The 24746-nt window shown below is 35.7% G+C and overlaps 2 protein-coding genes across 2 annotated transcripts in view; both read left to right on the top strand.

Annotated features, from left to right (window-relative positions):
• LOC141554703 (ankyrin repeat and SOCS box protein 3-like) overlaps window positions 1-24746 on the top strand; it is a 437022-nt gene that overhangs the window by 262580 nt on the left and 149696 nt on the right. The window lies entirely within an intron of this gene.
• On the top strand, window positions 54-5489 carry LOC141554699 (putative G-protein coupled receptor 75). Its single transcript, XM_074286908.1, has 2 exons — window positions 54-175; window positions 3677-5489. Exon 2 carries the CDS (start codon window positions 3794-3796, stop codon window positions 5405-5407), a length of 1614 nt encoding a protein of 537 aa, XP_074143009.1. The 5' UTR covers window positions 54-175; window positions 3677-3793; the 3' UTR covers window positions 5408-5489.

Genomic DNA, 24746 nt, shown 5'->3' with positions numbered 1-24746 from the left:
GGGGTGGGGGGCGGCGCTCTTTCCCGGAGTCTCTCCGCCCCCAGCCTCCGCGGAGGTGGCCGAGATGGCGCGGATGCCTAGTGCCCCGCGTCCCCAGGATGCGGCGCCAGCCACTGCATCGGGCCCAGCATCCCCACTCCTGGGCCGGGAATGGAGAAAGAGGAGCCGCAGGCAGGTGAGAGGCCCTAAGGAGAAAGTGGGCCCTGCGGGGTGGGATGCAGCAGTGGGAGGTGGGATGGGTCTGGGGCCCAGGTCCGCAGGCGGTGCCCCAGTCCGCCCCTTTGATCTCCTGGGATCTGCCCCTTTGCAGGCTCCTCCGAGTCCCAGCCCGGACCCCTCAGTCCGGCATCTCTTTCGTAGCGCCAACATCCGTTATTCCTCCCATCTGCTGGAAGCTTGCATCCCTCACCTCTCCACAGCAGGCCCAGGCGTCCCTGTTTCTGCTTCCTGCACCGAGATGCCCGCATCTCGGCCCTCCTGCCCTCCAAAGTATTTTCCCTCCGACTGATCTCCACGGTTTTGGTTTTTTTGTTTTGTTTTGTTTTGTTTTTAATATCAAAGACAAATTGACTCTTTCTCCTGACGTAATAGGGATTAGAGACAAATAGAGCATCCAAGTATGGAAAGTTTGACAGAAACATTTTCTTGAATTTTTTTTAAAGAAAAGGAGCCTGGCATGTGCCAGGTTGTTTTTTCCACCCAGAATTCTTGCAGTGAAGCTGCAGGAACTGCAGTAGTTGTCCTCAAAGTGTTACAAGATCACTCCAGCTACTTGATTTGTCCTATCCCTGTAATAGAAATGTGGAATAAGCCAGCTGCTCTCTCATAGGAATAGTGAAGGAATTCAAGAGATGGAATATATATATATATATATATATATATATATATATATATATATATTAAGTGTCCTTTGGAAATTTTTCTATAATAGTTACGAAGAATATCTTTAAAGTTTTATTGACATCTTTTGTTTTTATAAAACCTAAATTTTTATAGAATCCATACTTCCTCTATTCTTCCCCTAAAATTAACACATATATTGAAAATCTGATTATATATGATCTTCCATATCAACTACTACAAAGTAGTATGTGGAGGGTATTTTCTCATATCTCTATTTAGGGTTTAGGGTTTTTAAAAAAAATAACTTTAAAACATTCATTTCCCAACTGTTCTGTGGTTCTTTCCTTTTATGATGTGCTTTCCTTGTGAATATTGTTTTCCTGATTCCACTTACTTCATTTTGCATCAATTCATGTAAATCTTCCTATGCTTCTCATTCATTATATGTGTCATTTCTTACAGAACAGATATATCCCATTATATTCCATACTTAACACATATCATAATTTGATCACAGCCCCAGCTGATAGACGTAGAATTAATTTCTAATTCTTTGCTACACAAAAAGAGCTACTAATATATTTTGGTGCATGTGGGCTTTTCCTTTTATCAGTGACCTCCTCTGAGTATTTATATTCCTTAGCAGTGAAATCTCAAGGTCAAAGTGAATGAACATTTAATCCATTTTATTTGCTTAATTCCTGATTGCTTTCCAAAGTGGTTTTCCTGTTTAATTTTTTTAAATTTTACCAACAATGTATTAGTGTGTCTTTCCATAAATCCTCCAAGACTGACAACTTTCATCTTTTGTCATCTTTGCCAAATTTTCTTAGCGTCATTTAAAACCTCAGTTATTTTGATTTGCATTTCTCTTACATTTAAAACCTCAGTTATTTTGATTTGCATTTCTCTTATTTTGAGGCATCTCTGCAGTATTTTTTAAATGGTTATTTGCAAATCTTTTGAGAAGTGTTCATATGCTCTGACCACTTTATTACTAAAGAACTGGTTTTTGAGCTCATTTCTGTTCTTATATTTTGGATATCAAACCCTTATCTGAGAAATTTGATACAAAACAAGCATTTACTAAATGCCTGCTATGTTTAGGTACTTTGCTAAGTCTAGGAGATAATATTTGTGTGTGTGTGTGTGTGTGTGTGTGTGTGTGTGTGTGTGTGTGTGTGTGTGTACAGACCAGAGAAAAGATAGTCTCAGAGGGGAAGTCATTAGCAGCTGGAGAAACCAGAAAAGGTGAAGAATCTCCAAGTTATCCTTTAGTTAATCCCCAAATTTAACTTAAGCTTAAAAGAGACATTTTGGGTGTTGGAAGCACTTTGGCAACTCCAAAATAGCTCAAAACCTTGGGGGAGGGAGATGGGTAGAGTTCACTGGAAGCACCTCAAATTGAGAGTCAATTTGGGCACAAATGGGTCTGAGATATGTGGAGGTCTGCAAAATTTATATTAAAGATCATTGCCAAAAAAAAAAAAAAAAAAGTCTGCGATGAGTATAGCTACAGCAACTATAGATGGACAAATACCTATTCTCATTAGGGAATCCTGTATTAGAAGTCAGACCTGATAAGCATAAAGCATGAATTAAGTGGCATTGATTCCTTCCATCTTTCTCTATCCACAGAGTCAAGCAAGCCTTCTATCTAGGACTAATTTGTTTTTCTAATTTCTGTTTTTTCCCTTTCTTCTCTACATCTTCCTTAGATAGAAGCAAGATTTAGAGGAGAAAGGGAAAACAGAAATTACTTGACCAATTCATTTATTGTTTAACTGAGAAAACCTAAGCCCAGAGATTGACTTCATTTATACAAATGATGGGACTTCATTTATACAAATAGTATTATTCTACAAAGAGTAATAGAGTCAGAATTTGAACTCTGGTCATCTGATTCTAAATTTGCTGTTTTTGCCGCTATATCATATTGTCTCTCATACCAAAAATTACAAATTAGGGAGCATTTACATTATTTACAAATTTGAAATAGATGTACATAATTCATAGTGCTTTCCTATATTTTACCTGTGGACAAGCAATATCTTATCTGTATTTGTTTCCCAATGCTTAGCACATAGTAGGTACTTTTAATACTTGTTCATTAAATTGAACTGAAGTATTTCAATATTCATAAATATGTGTGGCAGTCAAAAAGAAGGTACCTGTAGTTTTATCTCTTAACTTAGAGATAAAGAAATAGGCTCTATGTAAAACAAATAATTGGTTCTACAGCTCGAACTAGAACTAGTCTTCTATCTTTCAAGCCTTTAATTCTTAAAAAGAAAGTTAATTTTCAACTAAGTACAAATGAAATAAATTTTAAGATATATTTTTGGAACTTGGAAACAATTAAAAAATTCCTTTTCAAAATATATAATAAAATATACTCATTTAAAATATATACTGAAACTACAAATGAATGGTTTGCTTCAGGGCTTCACTGAGCAGGATACGGGTACCTTAGAATTTACGTTAGATTACCTAGGGATAACAGAGAAAAGAAACAAAGTAGGAAGGAGAAAAATTAAAAAGTAAGAGTAGGAAGTAAGGGTTATTCCTTGGAGAAAGAACAGGATTTACTTATGATCCATGGAAGTTAGAGAAGGGTATACACATATCAGGAATTGGGAATGATCTGTTTGCCTTTGTGGGGAATACTGTGTTCTGCACCATAACCTCTTGGGTCAAAAAAAAAAAAAAAAAAAAAAAAAAAAAAAAGATTGTATATGATACTTTTGTACTAGATGATGTTACTCTGTATTTTCGGGATTATATTTTCTCTGCATTGACTCTTCTGTTTTTCAACATTCATTTTTGTGTGCAGACTCATCTACCTTGGACCTGTTTTGACATTTACCAGCTTATTTCTGAGTTGAGGTTCTGACTCCTTTTCCTTTCATACTTATTTGGTGCAGAGGAAAGAGACATTTTTTTTCTGAAAATGAATTTGACAGACCACCTTCAGATAGCTCCCAATACCACCTTGCCACTCTCCCCAAAGGGCAACAACACCTATTTCCAGGAAGATCTTCAGGAAATCATTCACACAGCCACCTTGGTGACTTGTACCTTCCTGCTTGTTATCATCTTCTTCATGGGTTCCTATGGCAACATCATTGTTTTCATGTCCTTCTTTGACCCAGCTTTCAGGAAGTTCAGGACCAACTTTGATTTCATGATTCTGAACTTGTCCTTCTGTGACCTCTTCATCTGTGGAATGACAACTCCCATGTTCACTTTTGTGCTATTCTTTAGTTCAACTGCCAATATCCCTGATGCTTTTTGTTTCACCTTTCACCTCACAAGTTCCGGCTTTATCATCATGTCCCTCAAAACAGTGGCAGTGATTGCCCTTCACCGACTTCGAATGGTGCTGGGGAAGCAACCTAATCGCACTGCCTCCTTCCCGTGTACATTGATCCTTACTTTACTTCTCTGGGCTACTAGTTTCACCCTCGCTGCCCTGGCTACACTGAAAACTAGCAAGTCACACCTCTGTCTCCCCATGTCCAGTTTGATTACCAGAGAAGGCAAAACCATCCTTTCTCTGTACGTGGTTGATTTCGCCTTTTGTGTGGTGGTGGTCTCTGTCTCCTACATCATGATTGCTCAGGCTCTGAGGAAAAATGCTCAGGTAAGAAAATGCCCTCCAGTCATCACCGTAGATGCTTCCAGACCTCAGCCATTCATGGGAAGGTGCCAGATGGGAGGCGCAGATAGCATCCAGGGTGCTGGACCAGCTTTATATAGGAACCAGAACTTCAACAAACCACAGCATGTACAGACCCATGGATACACCCAGTGCTCCAACCAGTTACCAACCCCTGCAGCCAGTCGACTCCAGCTGGTCTCTGCTGTCAATCTGTCCACTGCAAAGGATTCTAGAGCCGTTGTTACATGTGTAGTCATTGTGCTATCTGTGCTGCTTTGCTGCCTTCCCTTGGGTATTTCCCTGGTACAGTTAGTTCTGTCAAGCAGCGGGAGCTTTATCTTTTACCAGTTTGAACTGTTTGGATTTACCCTCATATTTTTCAAATCAGGATTAAACCCTTTTATATATTCTCGGAACAGTGCAGGTCTGAGGAGGAAAGTCCTCTGGTGCTTCCAGTATATAGCCGTGGGCTTTTGTTGCTGCAAGCAGAAGACCAGGCTTCGAGCTATAGGCAAAGGGAGCCTGGAAGTCAATAGGAACAAGTCCTCCCATCATGAAACCAACTCAGCCTACATGTTGTCTCCAAAACCTCAGAAAAAGTTTGTGGACCAAGCTTGTGGTCCAAGTCACTCAAAAGAAAGTGTTCTGAGTCCCAAGGTCTCAGCTGGACATCAGCACTGTGCTCAGAGCAGTTCAACCCCCATCAATACTCGAATTGAACCTTATTACAGCATTTACAACAGTAGCCCATCCCAAGAAGTGAGCACCCCAAATAGTGTACAACCAGTGAATGCTTTTGGATTTACTAAAATGAACATCGCTAAGCATTATCACACCACTAATGATTTAATGCAAGACTGTGACAGCATTTCTGCCAAGCAAATTCCAATTCCCTCAGTTTGACACAGTAGAGACTATAGAATCTTGTTTAAACTTCCTTTGAGTTGTTTACAACCCATTTTAAAAGTGTTTCATTTTAAGTGTAAAAGGGTGAGGGAGGGAAGGAGAGGAGAGAGAGAGAGAGAGAGAGAGAGAGAGAGAGAGAGAGAGAGAGAGAGAGAGAGAGAGAGAGAGAGAGAGAGAGAGAGAGAGAGAGAAGGAGGAAGGGGGAGGGAGGGGGAGGGAAAGAGAGAGAATGTAGGCAATCATTTGCAGTTCTAAATAAAATTAAAGATGCAAATAATTACCAATTGCCAATTGATTTTTTTAAACTTATGAATGCTCAGTTATTTGCCCTTGAATGAAAATTAGTACTTAGTGATTGCTTTGCATTTTTCTGGAAATTGTAAGGGTTGACATTAAATATATTGTTTAGATTTATAGCCTGATCTGTATAATAATAGTTTTATTAATTATGTCTATACTGACTCTTGAATAGACAAAAGAAGTTATCATGAATTACATTAAAATAGTAAATCAACAATTTGAGAAGAATCACTGTATTTGTGTTTGAATTATGAATGTGTTGTATTCTTAAAGAATGTAAAATAATAAATTTGTTAAAGGGTATTTTTGAGGAGGCAGTATTTTTAATGAAGGAATGATGAAGTCTGCATTTCTCCAGTGTTTGAAATAGTTTTTTAAAAAGTATTTTCCTATAGTTTAGCTGAATGTTTTGCTATGGCAGAATATAAAAAATTCTTTGCACATAACTTTAAGAGTTATTCTTCCAGAAGCATTAGGTCCTCTTGGCCAATAAGACAGTAGACTAAGTATGCAACATCTGCATTATTGCCATTCTTTACTGTAGACAGTACCATATTGAAGTCAATTCAATGGTTATAAGAAAAGGGAGAGAGATTTGGGAGTTTATTAAAAGTTAAATGCTTCGTTAATGAATACTTTTATTCAAGAGTTTAGGGAACGTGGCTCTACCTTATATAGTACTCTTTATGAAATAGGAACCATGAATCTCTGTAATTGTTTTGGTCTGATCTTACATGGGAAGCAATAATAATTCCTTTGTGAAAAGAAGTTGGAATGGGAATGGAAATTTTGCTTAACAATTTTACAAATAAGAGTAGTCAAAAAATAACAAAATTATAACAAACTTGTGGGTTTTGTTTTGTTTTGTTTTGTTTTTTGGTCTTTACTTATTTACTAATTGAATTATAAGTAGTGAATTATTCAGATTATCTTCAATGTCATTTCAAAGTATCTTTTGTCCCTTTAGTTACCTATGAGTTGCAGATGTGCAGAGATTTTAAAAAATTAAATATTTCTTTACTGATGACTTATTTTGTTGTACATTGTGATTCTAGCATAGTTGAAATATATATATATATATATATTTATATTCAGCAACAGTTTTCAATTGCTTTCTATTCTTAATACATGCTCATTCATTATTTTCATTTTTGATTGACTATTAATTTGAATATTTTGGTTTTGGTTTGGTTTGGTTTGGTTTTTATTTTTTAATGTTTATTTAGTCTTTGGGTAGCATAGTGGACTGGAAATATTGCTAGATACAATGTCAAGAGACATAGGATCAATTTTTGCCTTCAACATTTACTATATGTTTGACCATAGCAAGTCATTAAACCTCTTGGAGCCTCAGTTTCTTCATCCGTAAAATGAATATAATAAAAATCTTAGCTCCTACCTCACAGAGTGGTTGTGAGGATTATAATGAGATAATATGTATAAAGCACTTTGCACTTAAAACATTATATAAATATCTGCTTTTTTTCCCTCCATTTTTAAAGCTTTTGCATTTTTGTTCAAGGCACAATAGTTGGTGTTTTTGTTTGTTTGTTTGTTTGTTTGTTTGTTTGTTTTTTAATTAATAGCTACCCCTTACTTCATTTTTAGTTCTGAACACTCTTGTAAAAAAAAAAATAATAATCATTAATATTGGTTCTGTTTTTTGGTTTTTACCATTTTAATTAATTAATCATCATTTAAATTAGCTACTATTTTCCATAAAAAAACTCTGAGAGATAGGTTGACATGTTATCTCTATTTAACAAATATAAATCTGGGAAACAGATAAATAATTATTTGGTCAAGTTCAAGTTTGTCTTTCTCTAAGTTTCAAGTCTATAATGTATACCCAAATAAGTTGCAAAATTCCTTTAACTATATTAAATTGTATTTCTATGCTTTTGGAGGTTAGAATATTTAATATGTGGCTTCAGAAAAGAATTATTACAAAAATTATTTCTAATTTTAAAAGATTAAGTTTTATTTATGCTTGTGATTTGGAATAATTTTCTATCATGGTTCCCATCTTTTTAAATAGAAAGGCTATAACATAAAAAAAACTTTGCATGCACATTTGAGATAATGAGTCTTTTTGTTCTTATCTATGAGTTTTGTATTTGTTTTGGTTTGCATGATACACTAAAGGCCACACTCTCAGTCTCTTTTATATTCCTTATTATCTCCTCTAAGGGCTAAAATGGGCATGAATGGGAAAGAAAAAGTGACTGAATATGAATAAAAGCAGGGATTAGTTAATTATAATGAATTATATAGTTATATAGATGTATTACTGTGATGCAAAGTGATGTATTTTCAAATATTTTGTAATATTTGTTCTTAGCTGTAAACCCAAATTTGTATTTCTATACTAACACTTTAAAAGTTTTTAAAATATATTAAAAATAACAAAATTTCTGAATTTCACTTTGTAAGATTGTTAATTTAAATGAGTTGATGTGTATCTAAAGAAAACTTTCAGTATTATGTAATTAACATTTTTACCATATAGGTAAAAGAAGGTATGTTGAAAAGAACTTCACAACCTTATGGAAATAATTCTTTTAACAGCAGAATTCATGAGATGAAATGATTAGTTGTGTTTTCTTCACAGAGAATAAACTCTCATTATCCATGGTAAAGAATTCTAGATGTTACTGTACATTTTTACTAAGATGTAATTTTTGTCCCAAACATTGCTAAGTCAATAATACTTAAAATAAAATTTTAAAATACAAGGTCAATTTAGAAATGAATGAAGCTTGTCAATAAACCAGTGAGAATTTATGTTCAGAGATTAAAATAGAATCATTGTATACAGTATTTGAATTTTGATATTTTAGATTGATATTCACATATCTTGCACATTTTCCTATTAAAGTATCAAATGTAGTCAGTCCGACATAACTTATTGCCTCTCTAAAACAGAAAATCTTTACAATCCAACAATGGGAGTAATTACTGTCTTTACAATAAAGGATATGGTACAGTGAATAAAATTGCTACACCTGAAGCCTGAGAGACCTGAGTTCAACCCACACACCAGATATTTGCTAGTTGTATGACCCAAGAAAAGTCATTCACCTTCTTTCTCCCTCACTTTCCTCATATGTAAAGTGGGGGTAATAACAGCATCCACTTTCCAGGGTTGTAAGGATTTAATGACATAATATTTATACAATGCTTTGCAAACCCTAAAGCTGTATATAGATTCTATAATCGATCTATTTACTTTATTATTTATTTCTCTTAGATATCCTCGTAGTATTTTGTTATATGTTCTGGTACTTTTCTTTTCTGACTTTGTATGGAGCTAAGTCCACTCATGTCAAATCAACAAGCATTTATTAAGTGATTACTATGTTCTAGATATGTACTAAGTTTTGTATACAAAAAGAAAATATACAAAAAAGAAAGACATCCTCTGCCCTCAAGTAGCTTACATTATAAAGGCAAACAACATATAAAAAGAAACTGGAAAGTCAAGGTGGGGAAGAAGAATGAAGAGATTGGGTATTGGATGTGGAGAGGAGAGGATTGATGGAGAACATCCAAAAGCAGAGTTGGGAGTATAGCCTGGAGAGGAATAAAGACATAGGTGGCTTTCTGAGAGGAGCTAGCCAGAGGGAAATGCTTCAGAGGAGAGGAGTACTTTCAATTTATGAAGTCCAGGGCTGGAGTGAGCTTTCATGGCGAAGTCCTTGCTGGTCCATTGTAGAGAAAGAGAGACAGAAGTATAGATTTAAAGAAATTAATGAGATCAAAGTCTGAAGGGCTCTAATAGTATCATATTGCTTATCATGCTACCCTTCTCTTTTCTTTAACACATTCTGGTTTTTTGGAGGCATGAATTAGTTTTATATTTCCTTTTTAAAATTTTAATAATAGCTTTTTATTTTCATAATGCATGCAAAAATAGTTTTCCACATTCACCTTTGCAAAACCTTGTGCTCCCAACTTTTTCTTCCTTCCTTCCCTCTACCCCCTGCCCTAGACAGAAAGTAATCCCATATATGTTAAACATGTACAATTCTTCTAAACATATTTCCATATTTATCATGCTGCACAAGAAAAATCAGATCAAAAGGGGTAAAAATGAGAAAGGGGAAAAAAGAAACAAACAACAAAAAGGTGAAAATACTATATTGTAATTTATATTCAGTATCTATAGTCCTCTCTCTCTGGATGCAGGTGGCTCTCTTCATCACAAGTCTATTGGAATTGGCCTGAATCACCTCATTTTTAAAAAGAACCATGTCTATCATAGTTGATCATCACATAATCTTGCTATTGCTGTGTACAATATTCTTCTGGTTCTGCTCATTTCACTTAGCATCAGTTCATGTAAGTCTCTCCAGGCCTTTCTGAAATCATCCTGCTGATCATTTCTTACAGAACAATAATATTCCATAACATTCATATACCATAACTTATTCAGCCATTCCTTGTCTGATAGGCATCCACTCAGTTTCCAGTATCTTGCCACTACAAAAAGGGCTGCTACAAACATTTTTTGCACATGTCGATGGTTTTTCCATTTTTATGATCTCTTTCTTTGGGATACACACCCTGTAAAAACACTGCTGGATCAAAGGGTATGCCCAGTTTGATAGCCCTTTGGGCTATCAAATTTTAGTTCCAAATTGTCCTCAAGAATGGTTGGATTAGTTCACAAGTGCACCAACAATATATTAGTATCCCAGTTTTCCCACATACCCTCTAACATTTATCATTATCTTTTCCTGTTATCTTAACCAGTCTGAGAAGTGTGTAGTGGTACCTCAGAATTATCTTAATTTTAATTTCTCTATTCAATAGTGATTTAGAGCATTTTTTCATATGACTAGAAATGGCTTTAATTTCTTTGTCTGAAAATTGCCTGTTCACATCCTTTGACCATTTATCAATTGGAGAAAAGCTTGTATTCTTATAAAGTTGAGTCAATTCTCTCTGTATTTTAGAAATGAGGCCTTTATCAGAAACCTTGGATATAAACTCCTCCCTCCCCCAGTTTTCTGCTTCTCTTCTAACCTTGGATGCATTGATTTTGTTTGTATAAAATCTTTTTAATATAATCAAAATTATCTAACATGTTCTATTCTTTTGGCTTTCAAAACATTTATTGAATTGAAAAGTTTACCTGTACTGTCCCAGCAAGATAAAGATCTATCTGAAGATTGTTAGTTTATATCCTTTAGTTTAATGCAAGTAGAAACATGATTTCTTCTGCCCCTTCAGTCTGTGTACTATATGGGAGGGTTTTTACTCTTAAGTCATTGGCCAGAAGCCTTTTGGGTTTGTGAATGATCCAGACTGAATGATATTGTCTAATCCCAAATGAGCCACTTTAGGTAGGTAGTTTCCATTGCTTTGAAACATCCACAACTTCCGTATTTAGCACTCATCCCAAATCTGGGCAGAGGTTCCTTCAGATTAGGACAATTTTGGCAAGCTTCCTTAGACTTCAGCAACACATTTTTCACTTCATCTGGATTTTGATTAGGATCATCCCCATCTGTGCCATCTTCTGGCACCAACAATCTATCTACCAGAGTAGACTTTCTGAGACCCCCCTTCCTCAATCTTTCTTTGCTCCTGTTTTCTTCAGTAGGGAATTCATTTTATTCTTCTATGGGCAACAAGTGGTTGTGATATTTTCTTTGCAGAGCAGCAACCATTGTCTAGACCTATTTTGTTGATTGGCTGGTTACCCTGTTTTCCAGCTACTGGTCTTCTTTTACACTGTCTCATATGTTCTCTGGATAACAAGATCTTATACTAGGACTCTCCCTTGCTTATAATTCCTGATTCCAAACTTCAGTGTCATTTCATTTTCTATTTTATGTGAATATACATACATGTATGTGTATACCTGTGTCTGCATATGTTTGCATGTATGTGTGTGTACTTTTAGGAGAGGAGGCACTAGATAGCTAGTAAATCTTTTTCAGACAATCTCTTAACTGATATAGATATGGGCTATTAATCTCCATATCCTTTCTATATTTTATTGGCTTTAAAAATTTAAATTGTTTCTTTATATGATTCTATTTCCAAATATGTCTTTTTCTTATACCTTACCTAGAGACCTGTAAAAAGAACAAAAAAGAAAGAAAAAACTAATCAATCCATCAATTGAGTCTGGTAGTGTGTCCCTTATCCTATACTAACAATGCATACCCTTTTTATATTAATGTTTAGCCATTCCCGTGGGAGGGCTATTGAGGCCCATTGAATCTTTTAGATGCATAGATAGTTTTCAACATTCACCCTTGCAAAACCTTGTATTCCAAATTTTTTTCTCCGACCTTTTCTCCCATCCCCGCTCCTAGAGGGCAAGTAATTTGTTGTATGTTCAACATGTACAATTCTACATATTTCCATAATTATACTGCACAATTAAAATCAGATCAAAAAGGAAAAAAAATGAAAGCAAACAATAAAGAAGTTAAAATATTATGTTTTGATCCACACTAGGTCCCACAGTCTCTGGGTGTAGAAAGCTCTCTTCGACAGTAAACCCCAAATAAAAATCAGACTCAGAGTAAGAAAAGCAAAAAAGAGTTTATTATAATCTCACAAGAAAGGGCAACTCTCAATAGACAAGGTGTTAGTAGAGAAGTACAAAATACAAACTGCAAAACACAAGGTTATATTGACCAGAAGCACCCTCCCCCCTTGATCTTTTCTCCCATTGTCTGAGGATGTCCAGGCTTACATTCCAAATGTGGAAATCTATCCCAGAATCAAAAGGAATAAATTGCCTTTAAAAAAAGTACTTAAATGCTAATTAAAAGGTGGTGGGAAACAGGAAGGAAATGTTCATCCAAGACAATGGAACATCTGCAGATTTTTAGCTATAGCTCAATTTGATATTACAAAAGTATCAAGTCACAATTAGGGCATAGGTGGAAGCCACATCCTTATGAGAGGTCTTCACTCAGTTTATCCATATTTACATCTGGGCCCTTTTCTCTTTATTTATCATCCTTTGAAGACCTCTCACATCATTCTTGATACATTGCCTCAACATCTTGTTCTCAATTTCCATTTCCTCTGGACCTGTTTTGTCCTTTTTCTCTACTGGAGTCCATCATTGTCTAACTGGACTTCCTTCTCCAGGTTGTTCAGTCTTTAGCATCCTGACCAGTAATATCTGTACTACCTTTATGAAAATCTATGTCACAAAGTGGAGGCAGACAGGAAGTAGTATGATTCCATTTAAAGCTATCAGCAGGAACCAAAGAACTTGTTTCACCAGCTGTTTCCAGAGCAAGACCACCAAGAGTACATGGTGAGGATCATGTCTGGTACATGGGCTAGTTTTCTGATGTCTTGGGTAACTTTCTTCACTACCTGCCCATTATTATAAGCCAATAAGTAGTCTAATACTAATCAATACTGGAGTGCTGTTTCTCTAGTCTGAGTGGCTTTGCTAACAAATCCAGTTCTTCTGTGGTCTGATCAACCATGGTCTGGAGTCTAATAAGCCTATTCAGACAAATTGAAGTTCTGTATCCCAAATTCCTCATCTGGGATCATCTATCATCAGAGCCATATGTGTCTCCAGTAATTAGAGTAAATAGCCTTTCACAAATAAATATGCTTGTCACAAAAGTCAGCAACAACAAATATGTTAAAAGAAACAAAGAGATATATGCATCTAACAAGATAGATGCTTAGGCCAAATACTTACTAATTTAGGATATAATGGCCACATATTATCAGATAGGAAACTGCAAGATCTTACATACTTGAATTGTGCTCATAGCTTCTACTGAATACTTGCCCTGATTATAAAAATTTTCTCTAAAAGGAAAAAAGCAGGGACATGATTATAATCAAAAATTGTCCTTCAGATCTCAGCCTGAGAGCACACACATGACAGGATAAAGCATTCATAGCTAATTGTGTGCAATAACAATTCAACCTTATAGTCAGCCTCAGGAATAATCAGATGGGTTCTTATTCAAGGGAACACCACTGGGAAACTGAGTCAGAAGGAGACTACCTTAAGCAGAGGCCAAAGTTGTCCTCCCAGCTCTTGACCAGATACTAACCTCTACCTGTAACAATTCGGGATCACATTTCTCTGACTAGCTTGTGGCATATTCCTTTCAGATGGCTTCATGATCCATCAGAAAATTACATCCCCAATTCAAAATTCCAATTCAAAACTCAGTCCAAAGAGATTTTACCTCTTATAGCAAGTCTCATTAATTAAAGCTTCAGGTGATTTTAGCTCTCAAGGATCACATATCCTAAATAAGTTTTGACTATAATCTTATATTGATAACAGTAAGAGCTTCATCCTAGAAAGTTCATTTTCATATCTAAGTAGAGGGGTTTAAATTCAACATTACACGAATCATTTCAATTTAAGATACTCAATAACCAATCTGTATCAAAATATGTTCAGGTATTTACCATATTGAAAGGGACAGAGACATAGACCACTGTTCTCAGAATCTCCCTAAACAATAGAATGAACAATTACAACTTGCAGAGTACATAGAATATACTGTCCTAATTTCACAGTAAAGAACCCTATCAGAATTGACATTAATTTCTTTATCCTAAAAATGTTAATTCAACTTCCTTTGATCAAGGAGTTCCTATAAATTTTTCTGGAAATACAAATGAAAGGTACAACACCAATATTGTTAAAGTTCCTCTAAGCACAAACATTTTCATCTCACCAACATATTCCTAATTTGCAGAGGCAATTTAAGAGGTTATAAATTGTCCTTAACAGTCCATTCTGGATGTTTCTCCCTAAGTCCTGTAAGCCCAATATTCTCAGAATGCAGTCTCAGACTTATGTAATGGGGTCTTCCCACTCTGCATCTTCCAGGATTTAGTAAGCATTCATTTTCCTGGAATTGCAGACTCCAAAGATGTTATTTGGGTTAGCAATCTGTTATGGGCCAAAACTTGAAACAAGGTTCTAAGTGGAATTAAGGAGACAGTGGTTGAATCTAGTTTAGCATTGATTTAATCCTACAACAAATAATGGTTTCCTAGTGATATAATGATAGGTTTATACTCAGTGTGGAACATATAAGGAAGAAGCTCTCATGGCCAGAGAGACAAGCACACTAGAAGCTCTCAGAGGCTGAGACAGATTCATTCCATCATCCAACTTTCTTGTGGCTGGAGGCTGAAGCACAAACCTTTGGATTAGGAGAGATTTAGGAAGCTAGAGGTAGAAGCAGAGAAGACAAAGGACTGGCGGCAGGAGCTCAAGTTTTCAGAACCAAGGAGAGAGATAGGCCTCTAAGACAGCTAACCAGGCCCCAGGAAGGAGACAGGACTTGAAAAGAGACAATAAAGGATTTGGACTTTAATCCCTGGCTACCCCTGGGATTACTGAACTGAAAGGAAGGCTGCTCCCAGAGACCCCAAGGAAACCGAACAAAAGAGAACATTACAGCAATCCTTGCTTCCTAAGGGCTACAATGGCACTGCCAGTATATAATTCCTTAAAAATTTATCCTTTGTTTCAAAAGAGGGTCTTTCCCTTCCCCATCTCCCTGAAATGAAATAAATCAGTCTCATATGGGGAAAGTCCCAGATCACTTCTGGGAAATAGTTCTAATTCTTTAACAAAACAATGTACAAACATTTGGTCTAAAGCAATTTAGTGTCTAACATCAGTTTAGTAAACTGTTTCTTAAGAATAGGATTCATTCTTTCCACTTTCCCTGATGAGGGCAGATACCCAGGTATATGCAATTGCCACTCAATTAGCAATCACTCTCCATTATTTCTTATAAAACCTTAGAAATAAAATATGTTCATTTATTGGAATCAATAGTCTCTACCAATTCATACCTAGGTACAATTTGTTCTAATGTTATTCCACTAAATCTTAAAGCAGCAGAGCCCAGGGGAAAGCTTCCACCCATCCCCTCTGGTGTCATTTCATTAAAACCTAACCAATGCTTGTTTTTTGTTATGCATTTGTTTTTTTTTAATGTGGATAATATAGAAATGCTTTGCATGATTGCACATATATAATCTATATTAAAATGCTTGCCTCTCCAAAAATGGGGAGGAAAGGGAGAAAGGGAAAGAGGAAGAATATTTGGAATTACATTAAAAGAAACATTGTTTAAAAACAAAAAACAAAATCCTAACCAAATATTTTGGAGCCAGGCTCTCTTCTTCCAGAGGGACACCTCCTTAATACCTTCTTATTTATCTTTAGACATATTGTACACTTCTCAGATACAATTTGTTCTGCAGTTCACATGTCCCCATACACCAAATTTTCTTGCTTTTATTTCCTTCTTAAAGGGAGAAAAGCAAGACAAGCCTTAAGATTAATATTCTAAATAGCTTTGGGCCAAATTTCACAAAATTTATATCACAAATCCAGCTGGACTGAAAAAAATGATAAAGAAGTTTATACAATTTTTACAAATTACCCAATATACAATTTAGAAAGCAACATAGTATAATTAGGAGATACAAACATGTGACCTCTTTAGGTAAGTTACCAGAGAACTTTGTTAATATCTCATATAATTTCAGAATCAGAATTCCAATTTAAATACACAAAATTTAAGGTGGCAGAAAACTGTCCTTTCAAATTTATCTACAAGGCTTTAAGAAATTGGTGGACTTTAAGACCCTGGAGGAGAGGGTTAGAGAAATTTGGACCCAGTTGTCTGGCTGCAGGTCTGTGGCCCAGTGACTAGCCCACCTCCACACAACAAATGCCAGGGGGCATGTTGAAGATGTTGGGGTACCAACACAAATCCCAGAAGAATCCAAGCCATTGAGGGACACCAGCCTAGCCCAGATAGTACAAACCTGAGAAGGTTGGAAAATCACAGAGAGAACCATTTTTCCTTTCTGCAGTTTTTCTGTAAACCTCAAGCTCTGGCCCTCACAAGGCTTTAAATCATGTAAATCAGGCTTACTTAAAAATAAAATAGATTAACTCAGTTTAGCTAACTGAAAGGTAGTGCCAAGCAACTTAATACTTAGTCTCAAAACCTCCAGAATTTGCCAAAATGTTTTAGCAGTTCTATAACTTAACTATATCTGCAGACCCAAATTGGTCAGTTCTAAGTCTACAAAAAGATCAGGGTTTTTTTTTTTTTTGTTTTGTTTTGTTTTGTTTTTTTATTTTTTTGGTGTGGCAGTTAAAAACTTTCCCCATCTCAGAACTAGTCTTTCTTTTCTCTAGCTAAAAGATTTTTGCAAAAGTCCAATTATGTACAAAACAAGCACTTTTAAATCCCAAAAAGCCAAATTTTTCTTTTGTAGTTCGGTTGACAGAGAAATACAGAAGACAAAACACAAGCTCACATTAACATAAACACAAACTTCTTTTCTAAATCAACCTAGCTCCTGTTCTCGGCTCCACCTTGGCGAGGAAGCTAGGAGGGGAATTATGGAGCTGAAATCTTAGGAAATGGCCAGCTGAGTATTGAAGAATATCCCTAGGATTATGTCTATATTTTTCTTATCACATTTTTCTTGAGACAAGAATTCTATGAACACCAGTTCAAAAGCATGCAACTTAATGGTCCTTAGGATGCACCAAGTACAAATGAATAAGTCTCTCTCTCTCTGTCTCTCTCTCTGTCTCTCTCTCTCTCTGTCTCTCTGTCTCTCTCTCTCTCTTTGTCTCTCTCTCTCTCTCTCTCTCTCTCTCTCTCTCTCTCTCTCTCTCTCTCTCTCTCTCTCTCTCTGTCTCTCTCTCTCTCTGTCTCTCTCTGTCTCTTCTCTCTCTGTCTCTCTTTCTCCTCTCTCTCTATGTCTCTGTGTGTGTGTGTGTCTCTCTCTCTCTCTCTCCTCTCTCTCTCTCTCTCTCTCTCTCTCTCTCTCTCTCTCTCTCTCTCTCTCTCTCTCTCTCTCTCTCTCTCTCTCACACACACACACACACACACACACACACACACACACACACACACACACACACCCCTACTTATCACCTCTATCTTATCTATCTGAAGGGATTCTGACTAGCCTGACTGTTGCCCCCAATCTAAATCTGTCTCCTCTCCCCCCCAGCCCAAACCCCACAGAATTCCTTAATTATGCACCAACAAGCAATACAGGTTAACATGGTCTGTAACTACTAACCATCTCATTTAGATATACTAGACATATCACAGAAATCAGCCAATAAGAAAATAGGACCAAACCGTTCCCATAATCACATACTCCTTTCTCAACAAGAGCATTTCTGCAACGTGGCAGAAAACTGATTGTGCACCAAAGATAAGGTAGCCTCTGTACTCCCTCTTGGCAGGGTCCCATACCCTAGCAATTCCCCCTTTTTATCTTTTAGATAAAAAGTTCTTTCTTGAGCTGCAACCTCTGAAAGGATGGTGGAGAAAGATCTATAAAAGCATCCTAATATTACAGGGCCAAAACAAAGCAGTAATGACATAACAACACTCAGGGCAATCCATGATTCTAATTTTAACCACCATGAAGAGGTATTGTACCAATGTATGATTTTTTTCAGCAGTTTTGTCTGGATTCAAATCTTCATGAGAAGCTTTCTCTATGTCAGATGGTAGTTTAAATAAACTTTCTATGTCACCTTCAATTGTGTTATTGAGAAATAAACCATTCAAATGCTCTTGATACCATCCCAACGTCTTGTGTGACTATACAACAAAGGAGTTACACAAACCTTTGTATATCTGTAGTCACATTGTAATTGAGCCTAGAGTTTCAATAACTTCTGCTCCTATTTGCAATGATACTTCCCTTAAGTCTTTTATCATCTGACACAATTATTCATCTAGTTCCTCTATAATCTCCCCACATGAACACATATTTCCTTCCCAGACAGGCTTTAGTGTAGAACTGGTAACCAATTCTCTTGCCCTTTGTCCAAGAACCAGGGCCCAAGATGTTTTTCCATGTGCTAAACTGCCGACCCAATTCTGGAGTGACAAGAATGTGTCCTATGGAGGCTTGTGATTTATAAGGGGCCAACCTGATGACCCCTTTATGTAGACACTGCAATCCTCCTGTGTGGTAAGAGTATCGCTATGACAGGGTGTCCCCTGTGTGCCCAACATGTGTCACATGATACCCCCATTCCCCCCTGAGACAATCCTAGGCCATGGTGGGTCCATAACCCACCTTTTATTCTCTGTTGCCAGGCCTGATTGTATGTAACACAAACCCATATATATAGAAAGCACCTTGCTAGTGGTCTTGGGGGCACGCCTTCTCCTCCTTTTTGACAGTCCCCTCTTCTTCCTCCTTTTCCTCTTCTGCTTTATGGATAACTGAGATGTCTGGTGGAAATACACTGCTGAGCTGCAAGCATATCCTGGCCCCCAAATTAGAACTCTACAGGTCTCTCCCATCCTTCAGGACCCTTTTTCATTACCATGGTCTCATTCTTAGGGGGCCTTCTTAATGAAGATGGGGTGTTGTCTTTTATTAACTCTCTGCCTATATTCACCAGAGATTATTTCATAGTTGGACTTAAATCATTTGAATCAAATTTTTAGTAATTTATTGTGTGCACTGCTTTATCTATAGCTTTTTGAGTGACCCTACTTCCTTCTCCCTCTTTTTGCTTTTTGATGATTCTCTTCAGGGTCCTATTAGTCCTTTCTACAATGGCCTGTCCTTTGGGGTTGTAAGAAATCTCAAAAATATGATGTATGGAGAATGCCTGTAAGAACTGTTTTAATATTTTTGAGGTATATGAGGGTCCAATATCAGTATCGATGGTGTGTGGGATACCCATAGAGGCAATAACAGTGAAATAAGTTATTTATTACATGTGAAGCAGCTTCCTCTTGTTGAGAGGATGCAGCTACAAAGTCTGAATAAATGTCAGCTGTAAAATGAATATGTGTTTTTCCCATATATATGAGGTATGAGTAGCTTCACTAGCTTGATAGCAGTGTCAGGGAGGAAGGAGAGTATGGAAGGAAAGTTATGAAAATAAAATTGACACGGATTGGATATGGAGGGATGAGAGTATGGATTCAAGGATGACACCTTGGTTGGAATCCTGGGTGACTAAGAAGATGATGGATCCCTTAATAATAATAGAATAATATTTCATAAAGTGGAAATTATCCAAAACAACCTGGAACTGGCTAAGAAATAGAGTTATGGATCAGTGGAATAGATTAAGTACAAATTACATCATAGTAAATGACAATATTAATCTAGCATGATAAATCCAGAGATCCTAAAATGTAGGTACATAGCAAAGGTTCTGAGGTTCCACGGACCAAAACATTGTTTTCTAGATCCCAGATCACAAATCATCCATTTAAGAAAATTAAAAATATACAAGCATTCCTAAAAAATATTGCAAGTTCAGTTCTAGACCATTGCAATATCATGTCACACAATTTTTTTCTCAATGAATATAAAAATTACATTTAAACTATATAGTCTACAATTTACAAATGTAGTCTACTAAGTGTTCAAAAGCATTATGTCTAAAAAACACTCTAAAATACTTAATTAGAAATGTGGTATTGCAAGTATGTGTGTGTGTGTGTGTGTGTGTGTGTGTGTGTGTGTGTGTGGTAACCCTCATGTGAGCCTTTAGCAATCAGTCTTTTTGTGGTGGTAGGTCTTTCCCCCTTGTTGATATGTTGATGGCTGCCGAGTGATTACGGTGATTAGTGATTACGGTGGTGGTTGCAAAAGCTTGAGATAACTCTGATAATTTCTTAAGATAAGAAAACAATGAAGTTTGCCATTAATTGACTCTTTTCCTTTCACTTGAAAACTTAAAAAGCCTTTGTAGGATTATTAATTCACCTAATTTCAATATTGTTGTGTCTCAGAGAATAAGGAGGCCCAAGGAAAGGGACTAAGACTAGAGCTGCTGATCAGTGGAACAATCAGAACACACACAGACATTTATCAAGTAATTCCACTGTCTTATATGGGCATGGTTCATGACACCCGCCAAAATTACATCAAAGATAGGAATCTTTAATTGATGATCATAGAGCACTCTAACAAATATAATAATAATGTAAAAGTTTGGAATATTGTGAGAATTACAAAAATGATACACAGAGACATGATTTGAACACATGCTGTTGGAAAAATGGTGCCAGTAGAGTTCCACAAGGTTGACACTAATTTTCAATTTGTTAAAAAAAAAATAAAATAAAATAAAATGCAATAAAGCAAAGTACAATGAAATGAGGTATACCTGTATTCAAGTACTTCTGCAATTCCCTCCTCCCTTCTCTAAAAGCCATACCCAAGATGGTTAAGAAGTTCAAACTAGGCATGATAGTGGACATCTATAATTTTTATTATCAGGAAGACCTAGCTTGAGGCTGATGGATATTGTTCTTTTGCTCTTTTCCATGTATTTACTACTACACACTAGCCTACCTTCTCCACACACTAAGTAGAAGCCTTTCCTTTTAGTAAATTTGTATAACTGAGCAAAACAAATCAACCTATTGGCCATGACTGAGAATGTGTGTCTGATTCCTGGTAGTCTATCACCTTTCTGTCAACATATGGGAGACATGGTTTGTTACTAGTCTTTACTAGTCAAGTACAGAGAATCTAGTACTTGAGGATAAGTCATGACAATTGCTTAAATAAACATTTTAAATAGACAGATCTGGTGATATATTTCTATGTAGAAAATCAAGAACTAGTTGGTACATGATCTTTTATTTAATTTATCAACTTAGAAATTTTTTGCTTGTATTCAAGAGGCAAAAAATTCCTGTATAAATTTTGCTCTCTTAAAAAGAGATAATTGCATCTATGTTTGTTTTTAGGCTCAAAAGTACAGTGCCTAAAACATATACACACAGCTATAATTCTTGTCATTCATTCTTGTCACATATGTAAATGAATTTGGTTCATTTTCTTCCTTTCCTAACAAATGGATCAATGATATCTTTTAGGACAAACTCTCAGAAGGTTCAAGAATAGATTCTGTGTTTCTCTGAGTTCCATTTTAAGTAAGTTTCCTTCTTCAAACCTTGCCTGAACTTTCAGCTTTCTGTAGCATGTTAATGAGTAGGGAAATCTTCCAAGTGACCCCCTCATGAAAGAGTCTTTATTTTCATTCAAGTCCTTATGTTCAGCAAAATACAACTCATTCTGATGCCAATAGTACTTTACCAAACTGGGCTAGAAAAAGAAAAGACTTACTGGCTGTCTTCCAGATAAATAATAAAATTTAAAAATTTAAAAAAGCTCTTTGAACAGCAAATGGCTTCACTTGGAATCCGCTTAAGTTCTTCAGTTCTAACATATCTACACTTTTAAATATATTTTATATTATCAAAGTTTTACAGAAATGAGGTTAGCATTAGTAGAATATGTCAAGGCAATTGTGAATACTTGTTTTATGTACTCCAAAGAAATAGCAAGTGGGAGATCATTGTTTTTACATCCTGCAATATTATGTCATGAGAATCACAGAATTTTAATTGGCAATATTTTCTCTTTGACGTGGGAGGTCTGTAATTAGGTTATAATATTCCTGTGAATTTTCATTTTGGGATTGTTTTCAGTGAATGATGTTGGATTCTTTCTGTTTCTATTTTACCTTCTTATTCTAGAATATTAGAGCAGTTTTATTGGACTTTTAAAATTAAAATATGATATCTAAGCTGATTTAAAAATCTTATTTAATTTTTTTTTTTTTTTACCATGGCTTTCAGGTTTCAATAATTCTTAAATGATCTCTCCTGGACCTATTTTTTCAGGTCAGTTGTTTTTTAAATAAAAAAATTCACATTTTCTTCTATTTTCATTCTTTTAATTTTGGAATCATTAGCTTCCTCTTGCCCAAATCTATGTTTCAAGGGATTATTTTCTTCAGAATTCATTTTCTTTCAGTGTGGTTTTAAACTTCCTTTTCTATTTGACAAATTCTATTCTTTAAGGAGCTCTTCAGTGAATTTTTATACTTCTTTTTTTTTTTCCCATTTCATCAATTCTGCTTTTCAAGGAGTTTTATTCTTCAATGGTTTTTTTGTGCTTCTTTTACCACTTGGTCTATTCTCTTTTTTGAAATGTCTTCAGTATTTTTTGGTGTGTGCTTTTATCAAACAATTGATTTTTTTTCATGATTCTCTTTCATTACTCTCATTTCTTTTCCCAAATTTTCTCTACCTCTCTTATTTAAATCTTAAATTCTCTTCTATGAATTTAATCTCTTTAAAAAAAAAAAAATCTCTTCCAGGAATTCTTTTTGGGCCTGAGAGCAATTTACATTTTCCTTTGAGGCTTTAGCTATAACTATTTTGACTTTGTTGTCTATTTGATTTCCATCTTCCTCATACCATCATTTCATCATTTTTTATAATCAGATTCTTCATTTGCTCATTTTCCCAGCCTATTTCTTAACTGTATCAAACTGCTGACCACTTGAATGACCACCATATAATATCTTAAATTATAGAAGGCAAGGCAAGAACAAAACAAAACAAAAAACAAACAAAAAACTGAGTGAAATGTACTTCAATTATAACAAGTCAATATAGGAGTTTTAAAATTTTAAACTTTTATCTATGTTTCATCTAGAACCTGTCAGCAAGGGAAAACATCACACAGTAAGATGTACTGGGGAAAACCATTAAGACATGTTCAAACTTTCAGCCTGCTAGATCAGTACCTCACAGTACCTGACAAAAAAACCCAGGTTAGGTAGAATGCTCCCTAGTAGACAAATCAGATACCCCCTAATGAATCTAACTTAGCTAGACCCTAACCTTTGTGATTACCGTATATAGTAGGTGGAAAGTGCAGGTAAATGTCTCACCATAGGTGTTTATTTGGCCCATATTCAGATGACATGCTTATTTCTTATATCAGGGATGGAAAAATGTGATATGAAAGGAAACATACCTGAGGTACAGAACAGATAATGAATTTATAGCATGAATTTCTAAGGCCTTGAGTTATGGGGAAAATTATTTTGAAGAAATTAGAGAGAAAAAGACTTTCCAGTGACCATAAAACTAAATATGTTATCTCGCAATTGGCCAAGATCCAATTTTGTATCTTGAAGAATTCGGGTGGGAGATTATTATCTACTAAGGAGTGAAAGCATTATCTTTCAATTTTTTGTTGATGATATTGAAAGGATTTTTTTCTTTTTTAAAAAACAGCATTTTTAAAACTTACATGTAAAGATAGTTTCAACATTCATTGTTAAAATGAGATTTTGTACACACATTTTTCTCCTTCTTTCCTTTTCCCCCTCAAGAAGGTAAGCAATCTGATATAGATTATACATGTGCAATAATTTAAAACATTTTCACATTAATCATATTGTGAAAGAAACAGAACAAAAGGAAAAAGTCACACAAAAGAAATGAAAATAGTATGCTTCCATCTGCATTCATATTCCATAATCCTTTCTCTGGATGTAGATAGCATTTCTATCATGAATCTTTTGGAATTGCCTTGGATCATTATGTTTCTGAGAAAAGCTAAGTCTGTTGTAGTTGATCATTGCACAATGTTGCAGTTACTGTGTATGATCTCCTGGTTCTGCTCATTTCACTCAGCACCAGTACATGTAAGTATTTCCAGGTTTTTTTCCTTCAAAAGCATCCTGCTCATCATTTCTGAATGCACTTTCATATTCTGCTGGTCCCTATTGATGGATGTTCCCTAAACTTCCAATTTTTTGTCAATACAAAAAGAACTCTAACAATTTTTGTATATGTAGGTCCATCCCCCTTTTTGTAATCTCTTTGGGATACAGACCTAGTAAAGATTTTTGTTTTGTTTTGTTTTTTGCTGAGGCCATTGGGGCTAAGTGACTTGCCCAGGGTCACACAGCTAGGAAGTGTGAAGTGTTAAGTGTCTGATGTCAGATTTGAACTCAGGTCCTCCTGACTTCAGAGCTGGTGCTCTATCTACTGGGCCACCTAACTGCCCCTAGCATAATATATTTCATTATATTCATCTGTAAAGCCACAGTTTATTCAGTGACTCCCCAGTTGATGAGCATTTATTTTGTCTCCAATTTTAAAAGTGTTGCTATAAAAATTTTGGGGTATATGAAAACTTTTTTTCTTATTAATGATCT

Source organism: Sminthopsis crassicaudata, chromosome 2 (assembly GCF_048593235.1).
Source record: "Sminthopsis crassicaudata isolate SCR6 chromosome 2, ASM4859323v1, whole genome shotgun sequence".
Taxonomy (NCBI): domain Eukaryota; kingdom Metazoa; phylum Chordata; class Mammalia; order Dasyuromorphia; family Dasyuridae; genus Sminthopsis; species Sminthopsis crassicaudata.
The sequence above is the reverse complement of the archived record's forward strand: the minus strand, read 5'-3'. Positions and strand labels throughout refer to the sequence as shown.